At 38.7% G+C, this 21456-nt stretch overlaps 1 protein-coding gene and 1 long non-coding RNA gene across 2 annotated transcripts in view; both read right to left on the bottom strand.

Moving 5' to 3' along the window:
• Nucleotides 1-21076, bottom strand: part of yes1 (YES proto-oncogene 1, Src family tyrosine kinase) — a 25917-nt gene extending 4841 nt beyond the window's left edge. The window contains exons 1-8 of the mRNA XM_007548522.2: nucleotides 20662-21076; nucleotides 9590-9871; nucleotides 7810-7909; nucleotides 5610-5708; nucleotides 4781-4884; nucleotides 4334-4483; nucleotides 2683-2838; nucleotides 881-1060 (exon numbers count right to left, since the gene is read on the bottom strand). Coding sequence (XP_007548584.1) covers nucleotides 881-1060; nucleotides 2683-2838; nucleotides 4334-4483; nucleotides 4781-4884; nucleotides 5610-5708; nucleotides 7810-7909; nucleotides 9590-9863 — 1063 coding nt within the window. The 5' untranslated portion in view covers nucleotides 9864-9871; nucleotides 20662-21076. The remainder of the gene's footprint in view (nucleotides 1-880; nucleotides 1061-2682; nucleotides 2839-4333; nucleotides 4484-4780; nucleotides 4885-5609; nucleotides 5709-7809; nucleotides 7910-9589; nucleotides 9872-20661) is intronic.
• LOC107835855 (uncharacterized) lies at nucleotides 1600-2676 on the bottom strand. Its single transcript, XR_001661678.1, has 2 exons — nucleotides 2513-2676; nucleotides 1600-2481 (listed from the first exon to the last, which is right to left on the bottom strand). It is a non-coding gene; the product is annotated as an uncharacterized LOC107835855 (long non-coding RNA).
• Nucleotides 21077-21456: the final 380 nt, after the last annotated feature.

Consider the following 21456-nt stretch of genomic DNA (forward strand, 5'->3'; position numbering starts at 1 on the left):
ATTTTTATAGCTTACAGATATTTTCCTTTTGAAACCAACAATAAATTTTGCACACTATGCATGGCAAGTGTTCCTGCTTAATCAGAGCAAAAAACGTCTGATGGAGGGAGGAGATGTCACCTTTAAGCAAGGACAATCTGTCAGGACTGATTGAGATTTATCATGTAATGAATGGTTGGCAAGATAAATGTGCAAGACGGAGGGGGAAAAAAAAACAAAAAAAAAAAACACACGTAGAAGCAATCACCAGCTGGTCAATCCGCAATCTGGAATACATCATATTCAGCCTATTTCCAGAATAAAATGATGCTGTTAAGAATAAACTGTCGCTTTGCATTAAAACACCCCTGTTATATCTGAGTTAGCCATATGGTCAATGAGGGAGCGCATGCCGTTAGCAGTGCTCCAACTGATGAGGACACCATTTAGAAATGCTGTGCTGGCAAAATCCCTGCGGATATGAAGTCAAAGTGGCAAGAGCAAACTCTGAGTAAAGAAATACCAGACAAACACCATTTATGCTAACGTCCAGATGTTTGTTTGAAAGGAGGGAAGTCTTGCTCTTTTTCACGATGCAGCAACAACCTTCCAGTTCGCAAAGTACAAACTAGCCTATTTTTTCCCCACTATGATAAAGTCTAAGCTTTGCGTGAGATTTCTAACTTTTGTTTAAAGTCTTTTTAGTGCATATAAACTTCTGAATGTGGACAAAGCTAAAAGATGTTTTGAACAATATCTCCTCATTCTGTTTTACGAAGTATATTTCTAAAGGAGACAAAAATGTCACTTTATAAAAAATTATGGCTCAGTAGAAAAATCTGTAAAGTGCATCAAAATCCGCTATAAAATTTTCCAACTTATGCCTTTGAACTCTGCTTACCTTTACCCATGAACTCAGTGACGATGTAAATAGGCTCCTCAGACACCACGGCATAAAGCGGCACCAGCTTATCGTGTCTGAGTTTCTTCATGATCTGAGCTTCCTCCAGGAACGCCTCTGGAGACATGGTCCCTGGTTTGAGTGTCTTGATTGCTACTTTAGTGGTTCCATTCCATGTGCCTGAGTAAAAAAAACACACACACAAAAAAAAGGCATAATCAATAACATTGTCCTACGAGGCACATAAAGTGACTTAATATGATCCTTTCATATTGCTCATTTCTGGGAGTTCTCCCATGTGTACAAAAAACCCCATCAGCCACTTCCTGGTTGGGGCCGACTTACACGCGCCCTGCTTACGTACAATGAGCCGAGGCTGGCCTTTACAGATGACTCATCCTGACCAAACTCTACCAAGCTGAAGGACAAAGTAGGGCAAAATACACTCAGCATGCCATCTGAAATCAGAGTGACAGTACAAATGCTCCAGAAGCGTAGAGTGAGGAGGATTGACAGCAAAAAAGTTGCAGCAGAGCGGGAAAAATCCTGAGCAAACAGAGCAGGAAGAGGCAGAATGAAATTCCTGGGATTACCCAGCGGAGGCTCTCATGTCGATGCTTGCTGCAGGCCAGCCTCGGTTAAAGACGAGAGTCGTGTTTGCTCAGAGGGGCCTGTCTGAAATGCAGGCTGGAGAAATGAAGCGTATGACGTGACCTGTGGTTACAGAACTCTGTGTGCCACAAAAAGAGCCAACAGCCATCAAAAAAATCAGTCTGTGGGCTGGTGAAGCAGCATGATGATCAGCTTCATTACAGACACACACCAATTAGACAGAGTTTACACACGTCAACTGTGTTTCACATTAAAACTGCATCATCTATGAATAATGTAAAGAGGATGCTTTGTCTCTGTGTGTAAGCCCTAATGGCTCTGTTACTGTATGCCAACAAAGCTATTTGCCTTCTTTACTTATTCATGAGCCAAGTGTCGAGTATCAATACCACCAAGTAGATTCATCCTCAAGTGTTGCTGATGTGGGAAGTACAACATGAATAGTTAAGGGTTGTGGAAACAAATTAATCCCTTTGTAAGCAAATTAATCCCTTTCTGATTCGTTCTTTTGGAACGAATCAGAAAGAAACTTAGCTTTTAATGACTGAAACATGGTCTTAGCAGATAAATATGTGAACCATCACTCTGAACACCCCACCGCCAGCATCATGCTGTAGGGGCGGCAGCATCATGTGCTGCTTTGCAAATGCCAGCCACTAGCATGGAAGGTCACACTGTGCCCATGTCAAGTTGCATTTCATTATCAAAACTGTAGATGCGCTCCAAGCAAAAACAAGCAAATATACTGCGAATAATTTGGAATTATGTTACACAGAAACATCCATTCTGCAGATGGACAAGTGTCCACTTGGACAGCAAAGCTGCTGCGTTTTAATCGTCGTGTGTACATCTGACAAAAGCAATGGTATTTATGGAACTGTACAGCAAAATGAGTAAAATGGAGAGACTGAAAAAGCTTGGGTGAAAAAGCACTCTGTAAAAGTTAGCTGAGGATATTTACAAGAATTACTTTATCTACGGTAAAAATACTCCACTGAGCTAAGAAAAGCAGCTACTGACATATTCCTCTCAAACACGTCTCCAGAAGCCGGGAGAAAGCCTCTAGCTGAGTCACTTGCTCTAAAGTAAGTACCAGATGTATTTACAGTAAGCTCAGGCGCATCACAGTCTACCCAATTAATCTCTGACATTCAGCCTTATGCCCGAGTGCGTTGTAATCTGCGCCTTACCCATCCAGACTTCCCCGAAGCAGCCCTGTCCCAGTTTGACGTCCAATCTGAGGGACTCTCGGGGGATTTCCCAGGCATCTTTAGCAAGTCCCTGAGTTTGCGGCTTCACCGTCGGGCACACAGTGGTCAGCTTGTAGCACAGACCGTCCACATGTTCTGGGGAAGAAAAAAAAATAAAATAAAACAAACAGGCTGGCGTTACAAAACAAGTCATGATGGACCAATAATAAAGTTGGATAAAACAAAACTTAAGCACATACATTTTTTTTTTTATTTAATTGTGAGAAAGGTGGAAAAGCAACAAGTTGTATTCATTATCTGACAGATGAATTAAATCCTCAATATAATCGCTCTCTTAAAATTGGCTTCTGAGATCAAAAATGATTTAGAGCAATATGAAGGAGTACTGACCTTTGAACGCACAGTTATTACTTTGAAACATTTCTTTAAATGACCAGAGATCAATATGTGTAATTTTTGAATTTTCAATAAACTCTTTGTAGTACATGAGTTAACATTCTGCCATGTTGTGAAGCTTTCTTATCACAAACCAAAGGGGATTTTTTTTTTAAGAAGCAGCTGACTGCTTATCAATTCTGTGCGGATCAAAAGATGCATTTTAAACATTTATCTTAGCATCACATGATTTGCTTTTGGGGCAATTATGCTAATAAGGTCTTCTGCTGCTTACAAATTTGTAACATTTAAGATTTAAAGTTATTTTATTCAACCAGAAGTTTTTGGGTCTTGTACAAAAGGAGGCTGACATCCCTTAAAAGCCAATAAAAACAATGCTGAAGGACTTTTACTTTTGAAAAAAACAAAAAAAACCCAAAAAAAAACAAGTGGTTCTTATGTGGAAAATGAAAAAAAATCCTCAGTCACAGAAAAACAACCAAACTCTTCTTATAACTTCTGACCAATAAATATTTATGGCTTATCGTTGGTGATGAGGTCTCTTAAGCTCTTGCCACAGATTCTTCATCAGGTTAAAGTTGAGACTCTGTCAGGCATATGAATACTTTTGTATAATTCTGTTTTATTAAATCCAACACCGTGTCATGAGGAATGCGACTTTACCAACCCAAATCATTTTGCCATTCCGTTTTTAAGACGCATTCCAGTGGTAACTCTTTTAATCCTGTTTGGTTTTGCATTTTTCCAAACCCATCAACTCTTTTAACATGCTAACAAAATTCTGTCAAGCTTCACCAGCTCTCGACTTATCTTCAAGCAAGTTTGCATTTCTAAATGTATTTCTTATTCTTTCCTGATAAAACGTTCAGGGTTTCATACAATTTCCACATGTGAATAATGTTTTCCTCTGCAGATGGAGGGAGTCTGAACTATTTAAATATGACCTCAATCTATGGCAGGTCAAGTGCAAAATAGCATTCCCTCTCCAGGACCACTGCTCATGTTTTTCTTTCCTTGCCAGAACTTAAAATATGGTCCAGAAATGCTCAATACTTCATCTTCAAAAACACCACCCCGTTTCACTAATTATATTCATATCCCGATTACACAACCAACAAACACAAGACATGACAGGCTGGAAGAACAAGCAATTCAACCCCAGGGTTCTGTTCACAACGTAAACACATATTTGTGTAATGGCTACCTGAGAAAAAGGCCTTACAAGGCAGCATACCTGTGTAGTGTTTCACCAGCATCTGTAGTGACACAAACTGCGCTCGTGTAGTAATGTAATAACCCCCATTATCCAGCTTGCGGATCTTGTAGTGTTTGACGTTGTCTCCCTTTGTTTCGTCCCAGTCGCGTAAAGACAGAGAGTAGGCTCCTTTAAAATCCAAAGACATGAAGTTAAGTGCAAATCTCAGCAAAAATACTGGAGCAATGCAGGCCACCAGATGTAAACTGAGGAGGAAGTTTGCAGTTCTAAATTTAACCCCATACACTTACAGAAAATCAGAAGAGAAAAGAAATCAATTTTTAGTTTTATGAGAGGCACCTTGGCATTATTTAACCCTTTCACATGCAGACTTTCAGAAGAGTCAAAGCAATCCCTTACATTTAAACCAACTAGAGATATAAAGGTCTTTCTGTACCTAGTTTCTTTTTGAATGCATTTTCTTACCTTTTGTTGTTTCGCTCTCTCGTATTAAGAAAGTTCCCCTCTCATTTCCTGGTAGCAATAAGAGGCGCTCAGTGGCTTTTCGGCTCAATTTCCCAAAGTACCACCTGAGGAAGGGGGTGGGGGGAGTCAGAAACTTGAACAAACTGTAGACGAGTACGAGACGTTCTCATCAACAGAAGAACACATTCGTGATGCAATGTCTGAAAGCTGGACACCTGTCTAGTTCACACAGTATTAAAAATGGATGTAGATGTTTTTTTTTAGCTTCTCATATGCGGGTAGCAAGTAAACATTGCGAATGCTCCAGGCACTACTGCTTATCACCCGATCTAATAAATATTTAGAGATTTCAAAAATTGTTTATTTCTATAAATAAGAAATAAGCTTGCAGCTCTAGACAATCTTCCTACTTTGAAAAACAGAGCACAGTCTATTTCCAGCCACATCAATGAGCTCAGTCAGTTGTTTCGTTAGGCGGTATCGCATCCTGTCGATAACAGGTGCTCACTTGAGATTTTTTTTACACGTCTGGTTAAAGAAAATTGGCTGCTTTTCCCCCCAGTGCTTAAAACAGCCGGCATTAATAAAACTGTCAGAGCTAAAGAGGAATAAAAGTGTTGTTGTCACACCAGTGGAACTGAACAATAAGAATGCCACTGGTGAAAACATTAGCAATATGTTGTTTTTCCTCATTCCAACGCAGCCCAACATACACTTTTTCCATCTTAATCAGAAGGAAATCAGTAAAGAAGTTGGTAAACATGAGACTAACAAGCCGAATCTAAAGTTTCATGAAAATGCTCGAAAAAGTAGCAATTTGGCTCCTCACTCTTCAGACTGTATGGAGTCGGCTGGGGCCACATAATTGCTGGGGATGTAGCCGTTTTCTCCTGTGTTGATGGAGCGGGCCTCCCACCAGTCACCTTCCCTGAGGAGGCAAGAAAATAACCAATAATGAGCATATTAAACAAGCAAAAGCATTAGAGAGAAATACACCCACTCTCGTATTAAGAGTGCACAGCACACATGAAGATAAAAAGAAGCGAGGCCATTTCACACGTCACTCATATTGTATTGGGGGCGGAGTTTAGCCTTGAGTTAGAGCCTTGCTTTTCTCATCCAAGCCTGCCGACACCTCTGCAGATAGAAGCATCCGACAAAGACTTGAAATGGAAATAAAGCAACAGTCAAGCAATAATCTTTGTATTTATGGATATGGGTTGACGGTTTTGCTTCTGCTGGTCTTATTAATGTTAAAATTATGTTTTGTACCGTTTAGAAAAGTGTCATGTGGTGAGAATATTAAATTCTTGTTTGAACCAAAAACTACAGACAACTTTACAACAAGGCATCAACAGTAGGATGGGGCTGGTTAGAGACCCAGCCTATTTTTGATATACAAAGATTTTATAAAGTGAATTAGATAAACACAGAACTATCGAGTTATATAATTTTTCTGTTTTAAATTCATCAGATTTTTTTTAATGCTCTTAAACATCTTTGTACATGTACAGATACATGATTAAATTATCTTAAAACTCACATTTCCTCAGTATCCGCAGAATACCGAGGAATATAGTTGTGCTAAACTCATTTAACATTAATGAGTTTATTGTTCAAGAGCCCATTTTCCCTCTCTATAAACAGTGACCGATACTTCCGTCTCCCCAGGGGTTCTGGAAAGCCGTCCCTGGGTCATGTCACACAGAGACGAGAAACAAAGATGACTAAAACTGGCTTTATTTTACTGTTTGTCTGTGTGCCTCAATGTGAAGGGCACACATACATTTTAGAACCACAGCGTCTTGGATCAACTCCACAAAATTTCCTAGCTGCAATATTTCACAAATTTAATAGTGAATTTCCATCTGCAGCTGCTACATTGTGGAAATCCTGATCATTGTTCATGGGAAAACCTGGTATTTTTACTCAAGGTTCCCCCCACACTATGGGAATCTGGCCATTTACAGCCACAAGTCACTGTAGATATGTATAATGAAAACCTTTCTAAGCTTTGCTTTTATTAAATTTAACAAATCAAATCATGCTAAATGCAATATTAAGTCAAATTTAAACATTGAACAGGACAAAACTGTTAGGAATAAACTAATTTAATTAACTGGTGAGACATTTATACTGGCTCTAAAGAATATTAACATACAGATGGTTATATTTAAAAAAACAACAACAAAAAAACACTTTATCGGAAAATAAACACTCCAGCAAATGCTTTCAAACTTTACAAATAAAAGATGACTTAGAAGAAATTCTGCAAAGAAATAAAGACATGAGATCCTAAATTTATCTGATCCAAATTCAGTGAGATCAACAAGCAGATCTGAGGGTTTAAAATTAAGACGGGAGGAGCAGGGACGCAGAGGCAGTGCGTCTGGTGGCATTTTGAAAGAACTTGGTTTAATCTGTACTCTTCCCACCTCTGCTCCGAAAGCAGATGGCATTTTCATCGCTATAAAAGCCATGTGAGCCAGACAGCGGTGGGAAGGGAAGAGCCATGTGATGAACTGAGGAGAGCAAACTTGGAGCGCTGCCCATTTTCTCAGCTGTGCACACGTGGGAAAAGATTGCAGAGCAGCAGCTGATGGGGAGACGACAAAAATGAGTTTTCTCCGAGTAATTTATCACCTCTTTTGCACGCATAATCCACATTGTTGAGGTATTTTGTAATGTCAATTTTATATTTGATCACATTCCAATACTCCAGAGTATCTGAAATTCATGTTATTACGAAAAATATATCAGGTTTATGTTATTCAGCTGAACAGCATAACTCAAATTTTATCCACTAACTCGGAGGAAAGGTCTGTGCCTGTGCGGGTGAAAAGCAATGGGAACCTAACAGATGCTCCATTAATGAAAGCCATTAACCCAGACAGTTCTCAGGCCTGATATCAGACCTCAGTTCAATAAGGGATTAAACAAAAAGCTGAAAAGAGCACATAGGAAGCCACGAACAAATATACAACCACGCAGCAGCTTTAGTTGTCCCCTGTAAAAATACAAGTACTCACGTGTTGTTGATAATCTGAAAGCGATCCCCTTTTCTGAACGACAGATCATCTGACGTCCTTGCTTCATAATCGTACAGGGCGACAAAAAAGGTCACTCCACCTAAAAACAAAAACTGAGGCTTAAGTATCTAGAAATAACATATGGTAAATACAGTTAAAAACAGTTAATTTTCCACTTTAACCCTCCACTTTATATAAAAAAAACATTAATTTTTTAATTAGTTGGTTAAGTATCAATTTCAACTGATCAAATAATAAATCCTATTTATTAGATAAATTATGTCTGTCTTGAAGTATCCCACTTCCTGTGGGTCAGAGCGTGCTCTAAAAATACAACTGGACTGCTCAGCTGTGATTTATCTTGTTTATTGTTTTTAGGAACTCTTTGGGGACGCAGATTATTCCCACAGCATATCTCCAACTCGTCTCATGAGTGAATCATGGAGTCTTATTCATTTATGATAAAAACTTTTAATATATGTTGTCGGGAACAGAAATACAATTTACAGCAACAACTGAAGACCAAGATACCCTCTAGAAAAGCACATTTGAAAGCTGGAGGTCTCTCACTGACCCAATGTCTGAAAGTGATATAGCTGCCAAGTCTAGAAAACTACAGAAAATATTGGCTAGCAGCTTCACCTGCCCTCACAAGCGACTGGTAGTTAGAAAATATAACACACTATACCTCAGTCAACAGGTCACGCTAACAATACTCCTATGTGTCAAGGCTCAAAATTAGCCATTTTCATAGCAATACATTTTTGGAATAAAGCATGCTAGCTGTGACAGTGAGCAAAACTTCAGCTGATATTAGGAAGGCTGAACACAGTACAGAAAAGTTACACCATGTTACCCTTTTGAGCTTTTAACTTCTGGCTGTCAAGGAACGTCCACATTTAGGAAATGCTGGGAGTCTTTGAGAAATTTCAAAGTCAAGGTATGGGTCAATATTCTCCATGACAGAAGAGGTCAACTCCAGTCTTCATGAGCCAGGATGGTCCAAATTGTAGATGTGACCCTGATCCAACACGCATGATTAAACTACCAGATTAGCATGTCAAGGTTCTGCAGTAGCCCGCTTAAGAACCGCTTAAGTTCTGAACCAGAGATACAGCTTCAACATGCAGATCACTGGATCTTAAAGTCATGGTTTTAAAAAGATCAGATGAAGTCTACTGTTTAATGTTGAAAAAGCTAATCACGCTAACTGCTCATATGACAAACACAAGCGAAGATCTGAGTGTGACATCACTCCCTCATCAAATTTTTAACTTCCAAAGATACAGAACACGATATGCAAGAACATGTTCTGTGTTGTGACATTTCCCTCTAAGCACTGCTATGATGATAAAGTCACAAAAACTCATCTCAATTTCTGACCCACTGCTAACTTTTAACATGCATGAAGGAAGTCAATGAATTTTGTGCATATATTCCCTTTTTTCTCCGTTCAGGAGAGTCTACGCGTGCACTGCCTCCCATATCACAGACCTATTTTTGTTTTCTCTTCAGCCTTGGTGTTTTGCCTCACTCATTTCAAATGTCTAATTTGCATAACATCTGCTTTGTCTAACACCCTGTGAATAACAAATGTTCAGCTGCAGTTGTTTCAGATGGATTGACAGCAGAAGGAAAAGTTGAAACAAGGCAGAGTAAAAATCTTCGGTCCCCAAATGACAGAAACCAGCAGGTGTTGGTGAAGAAATAACAAATAAACTTAAGATAATTATGTTTCCCCAAAATGAAACAGATTGTGAGGCACTCTTTGAAAACGGACCTGTGATCACAGCAGGGAACGGGTTGTTCACAGTCACCGAGGTGAACGATGTCGAGGCTCCACCAAAGGGGGTCATGGCCGAAGAAACTCCACCAAAGGGTGCAAGGGCAGCGGGGTGGCTGTTGTTCTGCATCTTCATGGATGGTGATTGACCCATAATTGTGGGTTCTGGTCCATAATGGCCCAGGTGAGCACCGACTGGCACCACATTAGAGTTATCGGGTTGGTACTTCAGCGCCGGGCCCTTGGCTTCTTTACTCCTGACGCAACCCATCGTCAAGCCTGAAGAGAAGAAATGGGGAAAATTAAAGAACAGAACTAATATCCAATTTGGATGGTGATAAACTGACAAAATATATCCTTCAAAAATGATGTGAGAAATAGTTGGAATAGCAACTACAGTTAAATCTAAAGTTTAACTTTAAGCCTGACAAATCTAGGCTTAAAGTAATGTTTTCATTTTACCAACATGTTTCTTCTGACTGGAGATGAAATTAAGGCTTTTTGGGCAGACCAGAGACCCAGACTGAGTCTGAGGAGGGAGCTAAACATTAGGGTGACAGCACAGAGGCCTTCCATCTTCAAAGTCTTGGTACTCATCACCAAAGACAAAATCATAAAACTACCAGTGGAAACATGCAAAAAACAAATGTCCTTGTAGAAATGCCAATGCAGACATTTCCATTAGCTATTAAACTGGGCGTGACTGATTTTCACGTGGTTTGTTTAATAAAGTGTAAATTAACAAAGTTCTTCTAAGGTTTACCAATTTTATGTCCTATTGTTCAAATGGTTTATAGATTTGAGGATTAGATACTGGAGAAAGTGCTGACATAACTTGACGTAACGCGTCCCTCCCCTCCCTAGTGCTGTGTGCTTGTATTGCATTTAACGAAGAAGAAAAACCTGCTGTTGTATCATTTTTTTTAAATGTTTACTCTTAGAGTAGGATTTCTGCGATTACATATAGTGATAGATTAAAAGCCAAAAAGATGCAAATAATTTTGCTACTTTAATCCTCATTGTCATATTGATGACAAAATATCAAAATGATATTTTAAGTTTATGTCTACCTCAAATTTAATTTAATTGGTATATGATTTAAAATGGGGGGACAAAACATTTCCCCAACATAAATTCTCTAGTGTATGTAAGCCTTATATTTTCGGCAACTAGTTCAGATTTCTATGATTTGATGGATAAGATAATGTTCAAAACATGCAATTCGTTATCTTCAAGTTCTATTTATGTGGCCCTCTAGAGTCTTGATTTGGCCTGTGGACCTCGAGTTTAACACAGCAAGTTCTAAAGGAAGTGTGCTGGACCTTAATCCGCCAATGACTGACTGCATGAATTGTGCCACGCCCAGTAGGAGAGTAAACACCGGCCTTTATAAGTCAATAAATAAAATACACAGAGATTATTTCAAAATCAATCCTGAAGACTAAACTGAAATATGAGAGTGTGTGGTATAGGAGTTGGTGCATGTGTCATCAACTGCCGCAGATCTCAACACCAACACAGTTTTCTGTCACCTTTGGCCTCTTCGTTAAAAGAAGAGCTCTGACGGTTTACGTGCGTCAGAGCTGCGGATCAAATCAGAGAGTGTACTGCTTTCAGTGACTCATATCCTGGTATCTGACAGATGTTACGACAGTTTCGAGTACCTGAGTGCGACACCTCCCACAGGTATGCAACCGTGTGGACTGCATGTCAGAACACAGGAAAAATATTGCATATGCTGCAGCTGCCTACAGCATAAAGCAAGTAAATAAAAAAGAATAATAATTTTAGAAAAAATATGCATATTGCGCCCTAGTGGGGGTGCTCCTGTCCTTGGTATGAAAGTAATGAGCTGATCTGTGTCCTCCTCTCTAAAACTGCTACAAAATTACCTCAAATACAAGAATTTGATGGCTCCAGCCAAGAGAAGAAAAGAGTTGAATTTGGTGCGACATTAGCCAGGCCATTGCAGTCAACATGTTCTGTATGAAGCAAGCCGTAGAATAATGACCTGGCTTTTACCAGGTTAGTGGAGAATAAAAGTGTCAAATATCACGACTTAATATTTTTACTATAAATGCATTGAGATATAAAAAGCGGTTTTATTGAAATCTATAAAGAAATTGTGATCATAAAAGCGTTCAGCAGTTATCTGGCATACCTAAAAAATAGAAATGTTTAAAACAATATTTAATGCCAGTTTTCTGTTAAATGTATGTTTTATATTACAAAATATGTTTAAAGGGTCCAAAAAAGAGACATGTTAGAATAAAAGATGCAAAATATAACAAAACAAAAAAACAAAATTTGATTGGCTTGAACATTTTTTGCAAAGTACCATGACATGACATTTGTTATGAAATGACAATATAAATAAACTGAATTTAAAAGATTTTTTTGTAAAAATGTATGGCAAAAAGTTGCAAAAAAAAGCACAAAAATGTTAAAAAATATTTTTTTAAATAAATTTGAGTCAAGGTAAAAGAGAAATTTGATTTCTAAGTGTAACAGAGTCAGATTTTAAGATTTTAATTGCAACCATCTAACTTTTAGAATATGTAATGTGTTTTGTCCGGTCATCCTCATTCTATCCTTGGCCTTTCTGCAACAGAACACAAATGGTCACATTCACTGCATTTGGAGTTAAAAAAAAAAAAAAAAAGTGAAATTCTTTGAAGCAATTCACCAAATGGTTTCCGTAAAACAGCTTTGCATGCACAACACAAATGGCACTGTCCTCCTTCCTAGCTCAAACATTAAAAAGACACAAAGCATAAATTCTTCCAACAGAAACTATCCATTTGTAGACTGCATTGCGGGCACAACTGGGAGATGAAAGACAACAATCTAACCAAACGTTTAGTAAATATCTGTCAAAAATAAGACAGCATAATTAACAATGCGTCTCTTGTAATTAAAAAACAACACTCTTTCCAAGTCTTGATTAATTAAAGGGAACTATTTGATCAAAGAAACAAAATTTAAGGCTGCTCAGAGTAAGTTAAATTGTTGACTTGTAAAGATTTGATACAGTTCAAGTCCAACATACCACAGTATACTTTTGGTTTTCCTCTCGTTATTGTTGGATTATGATGTTTTTACATCATTATGACAACATTATATTGTGACAAATGGAGTGAAGGAAAACTCTGTTCTTTGTAGACTTTGGAATAATTAGAAACGTATAGTAGAACGCATTTAAGAGGTTAGGAAAAAACTCCACAATAGCATTTAGACTCCAAATCTGCAAATGTTTATATGGCAACAACAGAAAAGAGGGCTATGTGGACTTCTTGTGTTGGGCAGCAGTCCAACTAAATTTCAAATCCAACTAATAATTATGCTAAATGTGTTGCACCACACTAACACTAATGTTTTTCTCCTTTAGATACAAAAGGAAGGTCATGGTCTCTGAAAAGCTGCACCAAAGAGAAACCTGGGGAAGTCCAAGAATCAATCCATGGATCTATTTGTAGGATATAGAGTATTGACTTTGTTCTAATGAATAAACAGTATTGACAAAACAAAAACACAAAGGGAATAGAAACAAAGTAAATGGGAGATCAAGATTAATAACAAGTGACCCAGAGAAATGAACACAAACAAAAAGCACAGCAAGAGGTTTGTCTTAAAAACGATATTTTGTTTTTTGTTTTTAGTTGAGCAGTTCTCACAATTTCAATTATATAATTCTCACAACAGATCTCTCTAACGATGGCCATTTTAGTTTTATTTGTTAAACAAATTCTCGTTGTGATAACTACAAGAACAAGTGTAATTGGTAAGACGGTTTGCAGTACAACTTCAGTTTGCATTTTATGGCAAATGCCATTATTTATTGTTCAACGAGGCAGTAATTTCTAAAATCACAGGCAAATGCATATTTCATGTTGGATTTTAAATTCTCCATTTTTAGCTTTCCAACATCAGCACCAAAATATAAATAAATAAAATGCATGTGACCATCACCTCTGACCCCATTACTTCCTGCATGTCAGATTCAGCATTATCCCAAATGTCTGCCAGACCCTGAAGCTGATGTGACAACAAAGTGACAGCTGAGCTTACAGAAAATGGCAAAACAGAGAAGAGTCCCAAATGACAAGAAAAAGAAAAAAAAAAAAAAAAGGTCAGTGTTCAAAATGTCAGTCAGGCTGTGGCTAATAAATGTACAAACAAATATAGGTAAACATTTTCCTGTTATCCAAAAGTTTTACATGGAAGCATTAAGCGTCTGAAGCAGAAAACCGGCATTTTCTTTGTCTTTTGACGACATGTTCAAATATTTTTGATTCACATTAACAAGGAGTCATATCAAAACATGGAGCTAGCATTTCCCTAGTGGCTTACCTTTTGAAAACACTGTCAATAGGAACAAGATGTGAGCTTATTGGAAACTGTTGAATCAAACCCATCCTTAGAAACAAATTAAAAAAAGCTACATTCGTACTGTACTACTTGGGAACTGTCCAAAAAATAAAACCAGGGAACCATATTATTATTCTTTCACTGCCGTTTTCAAGCCTATACATGATTTTGTTATTGCAATATCAGATGATAGATTAGTCCTAATCGAATCCAAAGCATCGGAAAGGCTTTATAATCTTGGAGTTTTTAAGGATTAATACAGGAGTTCCTGACAAAACTCAATGGCCAATTTGTGTTGTGAGAGTGCACCCTGTGGTTTTATGTTAGCTGCAACCACACTTCTAGGCAGAAAGCTGCCAATTTTTGGTTACCTCAGAGCTTATTTCCGTGCCATTACATTCAGAGTGAGAGTCTGCATTGACAGCTGAATTTCCCTGTGTCTGTCTTAGTCTCAGTTTATACGGCCGGACAAGATGTTCTGTTGGCTTTGACAACACAACATTAAATGAAGTCATTGTGAAATATGCCAAGAGTCCAATTATCAATGGGTCGACATGCTAGCTCTACCCTCTTTAGTGAACTGCGGAGCATGAAAACAGTGTAAGAAATTGTAGTTGTATGTGTTAAGCTAGAAATAACCATAAAACTAATGATAAAGCTATGATAATTTTAGGGGATGTGTTCTCAGAAGATTACTGTAATTTGGTAACAAAGTAGGGGTAAGTGGGGAAAGTTCCTAATCCTAATGAGTTGGATCGGATTGGTAACAAAAACTAATCTTGGTCTAAAAAATCCAGAATATTTGCTCAAATAACCAGCCAGAATTATACTAATCTCTTCAAGTAGTTAGAGACACAATCAATTTTTCACTGCTGCTTTCTGAAGGAACTGAGAGAAGGATGGGATACTAATTCTATACATCTCAGTTGAGCATAAAAGCCATTTGAAAATCAGAGATGTTTAGTAACTTATGAATTTTTACAAAAAATCAAATATATTCCCTGAAAATATTAATTGAAAGACTAGACTTCATCCCTAATTTTACATCCCTAATATTGCTTATTGGTGATTCTGGATCACTTAACGTCTGAAGTCAATGCGATATCCACACCTTGATAAACATGATAAACACGTTTGTAGAGCAGTGATTCATTCTGAGACCGTTATAAACCAATCACAAGCCTGAACAAGCCCACATTAGGCGAGTATTTTTGGTTTGTCAAACTGGTTCAACGGCCTGCACTTTAAGGCAAGAAGTGAAACTTGGACAAAAACAAGTCGGTGGTGAGAAAATATCATGCCCAGAATCTCGGGAGGATGTTTTGAAGATTTTCATATCCGATAAAACTCACTTGAGTTTTATCAGCATATCTATTTGAACTCCCTAAATTCTCTGGATTCCTGTGATGCTAATCTTGTGCAAAACATGTTTTGTGTGAGCTTCAAAAAGTAACATTGCAAAAAGAAAACAAAAAGTGACATGATCATCCCTCATAATTTAGTCCTACAAAAAGACGGATACTGGTTTCTCCCTTCTCAGTTCTCTGCTTTTTCTTGTACACAAAACAAAAACACCTGGTGGAGCAACACGCAAACAAACCCAAGCCCCAGATAACATAACAAAAACACTGAGAACAGACGCTTGCAAAAATCAGTGTCCTTACACTGAAAGACAAAGTTCAAAAATTAACCAATTGCTGTATTTTTACCACCACAAGATACTGCAACAGTTTTAAACACACAGTCACAGAAGCAAAGATCAGTCAGTTTTAAACGTTTAACAAAGCAGGATGAAACCAGTTTTAAACAAAGAAATGTTTGTGACAATTAAAAAAGAAAATGCATAAATAACTATAGCATAAAAATTCCTTGTGGGACAACTCAGCTTTACGACAAATTAAATTCCTTGCACAACACTGTGTCCTCTCTGTAATGGCCTCCTAAATGGGGCTTTTATACACACAATGACATAAACAGAAAGAAATGTGCTTCAAGCTCAAATGGTGATGCAGGTCACATATTAAAAAGTCAGCCCCGTTAGCTGCGTGTTACTTTCTTGTGGATGACCCAACAAACAATTTTAAGGATAATGAACTGCGAGGTTTTTACTTTTTGAGCTTCTCAACAAATCTTAAGAACTCTTCATAACAAAACTAGAATTTTTCAGAAACCTCAAATCAGGTCAGGCTGTAATTTGTTTTGATTTAAATGTAGTACAACTCAGTTATGCCTACTTGCATAAGTGAGTTATGACAACTGAGTTAACCAAGTAAGCATCACATGTTTATGGATTTAAAAATGCTAAAATTTTCTATCATACAATTTTACATTCACTCAGAGACAGTGCCAGAGTAGCTGAAGTTTGGATTCAACTTGGAACATGACTGCGTACTGAACTGTGTTTCAGTGTGTGAATGTGTCTGGCTTTGGGGTAATTGGTCTGACTGGAAGAGTATTTAGTTCAGATGGTTTCCTTTCTAAAAGCGTGCAACGCGTTCTGTCTGGATCTCTTTTTGACATAATGAAGAAACTCTCGTTGGCCAGCAAACTGTTCCGTCTCAACTCGCTTTAGCACAACTAGTGCAACATGTTTGTGGTAAGAAATCAAGTCTGATGCACTGAACGTCAACCCAGTGTGTTTCTGCTGTAAATACGCCAGCAAACAAGCCCGCTCACCTTTCACAAGTCAGCTGACAAGAGGCTGCAGCTAACACACATGGAGGCTCAGAGGTGGAATAACAGCAGATTGACTCCATCACTCCCCAGTGCCATCTCCACACTTCAGAGAACACACAGATGTCTAGAAAGGTGTCTAAATCAAAGCCCCGAGAATTCACTAAGAGCCTATAACTTGTTTTAATTAATTAGCCAAAATCGGTTTGCTGTACTTTATGACTTTATACAGATAGGGAGAAAAAAAAAACTACAAATACTTCAAATAGATGTTTTGCTCTGCATTTTTGCTTAAATCTTTGCATAAAAGTTCAAACGAATACACATTGTATCACTATCATTTTGTTGCTTTTCTGTTTATAACAATCTAACAAACTGGTCTATACCTACAAACAAGTAAAAGAAATATCAGAAAACTCTGCAAAATAGCTGACACATGGTTTATGGGGAACTTCTGCCTCACAAGAAGACAAGAATACACAAAAGAAACCGTTACTTGGTCAACTGAATGCTGGGGCCAGACCCTAACCAAGGACATGTGGAGCTTCGTGCCAGACAGCCTGTGATGCCATGTCAGATTAAGGAGACACAGGCTGTTGCTTCCCACAGGGCCTAACAACAATACTGCAGCACTACAGGCGGGACGCTTTTCTTTAGCTGCCACACATCTAAACTGAGAAAGAGAAACAAAGATTTTCTGAATGCATCTGTCGAAACTGTCATCCTGAGACTATTTTATCATGAGAGATTTCTACAAGCAGCCTCACGTATGTCAGTTCACTAGACCATCATGCACAGATGCAGAAGATTGTTGCACACATACTTTTCATGAGATGAAAAATAATGTAGACCCAAACTAGGGTGAATAAAGAAATTATATTAAACTCTGCAGAGGCCTTTTGGCAATTGAGTTTCCACCTTATGTAACCTTTACTGTCACTTTGGATTCATCTGAGACAATGGGAACCTTTGAGGATACAGAAATCACCACACCACATAAACTGAGGCTTTTATTTCACAGAAATTAAGGATGGCATAGTTTCCCTTCCTGTCTTGCACGGAGAAATAAGACACCCCAGCACTGTATGGCTGTTGTTTTTAACCCTCTCATTAAGATAAGGTTTTTTTTCTGTACACACAGAAAGGTCCATTGAAATCCATCAGTTAATAGCTGTTCTGAACATGCATAATAAGCCGTTTCAACACATGCACCACGTCTCTGACATTTTGTAATTATTTCCCTGATGGCAGCTCATGAGAAGACAAATACTCACATCAGATGAGTCTGACCTTCAGCTGCTTTGCTGTACATCTATGCACATGCTGCCCTATTGCAAATCACAAATAGTAATGCTAATTCAAGCCAGTACATATTTTAATTTGTGTAATGCATGTTCTGCTTGTAAAGTGTTAGAATCTATTTTACAAGGAGGATTCAACCACAAAGTGATTCCCATGATTTATTTTAGAAAAACAGTGCGTTTACAACAGTATTCACACTCCATGAATTTGCCAAAAGGAGCTGAAAGGTTGGGGTTATGGACCCCTGACTGTTAATTTGCATTCAAATGATTTTATTTTAATTTGGAACAAAAACATGGCACTATGAATTGTTAGCATACTGCATGAAGGTTGGAAAAAAAAAAAAAAAACATATTAACCTTATCTGAGTAAGACAATTTGAACTTTTTTCAATCATTGCTTTGAGTAACCCAGGGTTACCCACATAAAAACATAATACTATATTTCAGAGCCTGCAGCTGTAACAAAAATGGAAAAGCTTTAAGGATGCAATTTTGTAAAAATGTTTAAAAAAGTTTATTTGAAAAAAAAATGCAAAAAGAAGAGATATCCGTTTCTTTTTAATCAGAAATAAACCTGTGCAAATGCTTTCTTGAGAAAGATGCTACACTGTTCACATAAAAAAAAAAACCAGCTGCAAACGGAAAAAGGAAAATACAACAATAAAACCTGTGTTCACACCTGTCATTAACATGTGTCTGTGGAGAGACAATCACAAGTAAGGGGCTCTCAGCAGGTCACACACATTCACACTTATTAGAATTCGTCTCAGGAGACAGATCGGCACTCACTCCAGCATTTTGCATGCAAATAAACATCACTTCCGCTTTCAATGACCAAATGGCGTTTAATTGGCAGGTGGCAGCAATGATGCCATTAAAGTCAGATTGTAATGGTAAATAGGTTATGATAAGAATAGGTTGTGATAAGAAACTTCCTTTTCTTTGTTTGTATGAATGACATCTTTCTAGGAAAGAACTTCAGGCATGAGCCAGGCCGTTTTGTCAAATGTCTTGAGAGATTTTACTCAATCACTGCGGCATTTCAAGAAAATCCTCGTGAGCTTCTGCAGTAAGCAGCCGAGTTATTTTTCCCACCCCTTTGAAATAGCTAAGGGGTAAATACCAGCTCATGAAATCTACAACCAAAACTATTTCAGCAGAAACCAGCTCCCACTAATCGACCCGGGTTATTCTCCATGCTGCGGCTTGTTCTTATCTTCAATCTGGGCTGCCAGCGATGCCAATCACAGAGATTGGAGGGAAGCGGCCAGTGGGAGGGGAAGCGGGGAAGCCGAGGGGGATGGGGAGATGGACTTCCTTCCGAATCCATTCATGCTTTTTGAGGCCACCTGCTGTGCCTGTCAAAGGCTGGAACGAGGCTGGGGGGAAAAAAAAAAAAAAAAAAAAAAAAAAAGAGCGAGCCATCTTTCAGCTATAAAAATGAAGAGCAGCTCCCACTACATAGCTGGGAAATCTTGAGAATTCTCCTTTTGCAGGTGGGGACGTCCCGTGACAGCCTAGGTTCTCTCTCTCTGTTCCTGGCACAAAATCGTGGAAGTCTCTAATCAGCAAACTGTAAATGATGATGTAGAGTCTTATTTGTGTCATGAGGACACCCAAGGAGCATGAGAGGATCCTCGGCAGCTCTAGTTAAATCCAAAGTCCCTGAACCCCGGCCAACGCCACCTGTTCCTGCTCCTCACCCCTCCGCCAACAGCCATCTCGCTTCCAGCTGTGAGCGAGTGCCTCTGTGTGAATGTGTGTGGTTGTGTGTGGAAGTGGAGGAGACACAACTGTCCGGCCAACTGGGGCTGTACTGACAGAGAGGGATTACCGTGGAGGAGGATTACTGGGCCACTGGAGTATACCAAACAGAGACATTCAGTAAGGGAGACAGTTATAACAACAACCATTGCTGCAGAATATTAGGAGCACATGAGGTTGAGATGTTCCTGCTCTACATTGCAATGATTAGTTGAGACTAACCCGCATTTTCCTATGTGCCTCCTTGTTTTTTCCCCCCAAACTTTCAGAATCTCCATCCGTAAAGTGTTGATGAGGTGTTAGCATAAAGATGAACCCATTGATTAAACATTAAACCTATGAAAAATGTTATACATATCTGACCAATTGGGCATCCAAGTAATCCTTTGCAATATTGCACATATTTGTACAGAAATCTGCATATCTTATGGGCGCCTTCACAATAAAAGCATGTGAGAATTCAGAAAAACTTTTGCAAAACGCTTAAATAAAATGTTTTGGAGACTCCCATGGGTATTGTTTTAAAGGCCTCCAACAGCTGAGGCCTGCAGCAGCTGATTGAGTATATTGAGAGTGTGTGTGGAGGAGAAAAAAAAATGGGTGAGGCAAACAGAAAAGAGGAGATTGTTAACTCTTAATTAGCAGGGCAAATAAACATTTCTTCAAAACTCAAAATGCAGCCGAGTTGTCTGCTTTTCCCCGTGTACGGTTCATTTAACAGATACATACATTCCGACAATAGTTGTTGTGGACATTTTAACAAACTAGCTTGGAAAACTCGAATCCCGGAGCAGGTCGGAGTAAACATTAAACCGACTTTTGTGACATTGTACCCACACCAAAGTTAACTCTCCTGCTCCTTTCACCAACTTTTCCTGACTGTAGACCGCAAGGCCCTGCTCATTCCACTTCCACGACAAAACGTGACTTTCCAGTGTCTCCAAGGCGGGCGTTTCTTACCTTAAAACCAACCTTAGCAGCGTCGTACGTCGGCTACATGCGTCCTGTGATCGTTTTCCCCCCCTTCTGTCCTACAACACAAGGCGTTTTGTAGTTTCTCGTGGGAGAATCCAAATAGGAGGAAACCGCCGACACAAGCGCTCTGAACGTGGAATCTCAGTCTTCCGTCTGTCCCATGCCGATTAACTACTTCACCAGCTCCCAATACGTCCTTCACTAGGGTCCTTTCGTTGTATGCCCACACAGAGAGGACACTGAGCTACGCCAGAAAACAATGCTCAACGTAGCTGTAAACACGCGAGGTTAAGTGTAAGGAATCACCGGCGGATGGTAGGCGAGGGTCGCCCAGAAAAGACTCACAACAATAGCAGGACTAGTACAGAGGAGAGGCAATGAGGCCAAAGAAGGAATCATGCTGCGTTCACGGGTAGAGATTACACTCGGAACATACATGTTTGGTTTAGAGGCTAACTTTTTGAAGCGTGGGAGATATGTTGTCGCAGTTCTAAAATAAATGTAAAAATAATAAATGCTAAGGCCCTTCTGCTGTCGCTCTGAACCGAGCATTTCCAGCCGAAGTGGAGAAAATTACGTATTTTATTGTAAGAAAATCCAACTAAATAGAAAACACGACAGAGATTTGAATCCATTTATGTTCATTTTCACAGATGGGGTTTTCTATTCTGTTCTAATTGTATCCTTTGATATTATTCTGTATTTCGGATTTACACCAAAAACGAGCAACCTTTACAACATTTATTTCCATAAAGAACAAATAAAGTGCACTGCTCCTGA

The sequence above is a fragment of the Poecilia formosa genome, unplaced genomic scaffold (assembly GCF_000485575.1).
Source record: "Poecilia formosa unplaced genomic scaffold, Poecilia_formosa-5.1.2 Scaffold27, whole genome shotgun sequence".
In the NCBI taxonomy this organism is placed as follows: Eukaryota; Metazoa; Chordata; class Actinopteri; order Cyprinodontiformes; family Poeciliidae; genus Poecilia; species Poecilia formosa.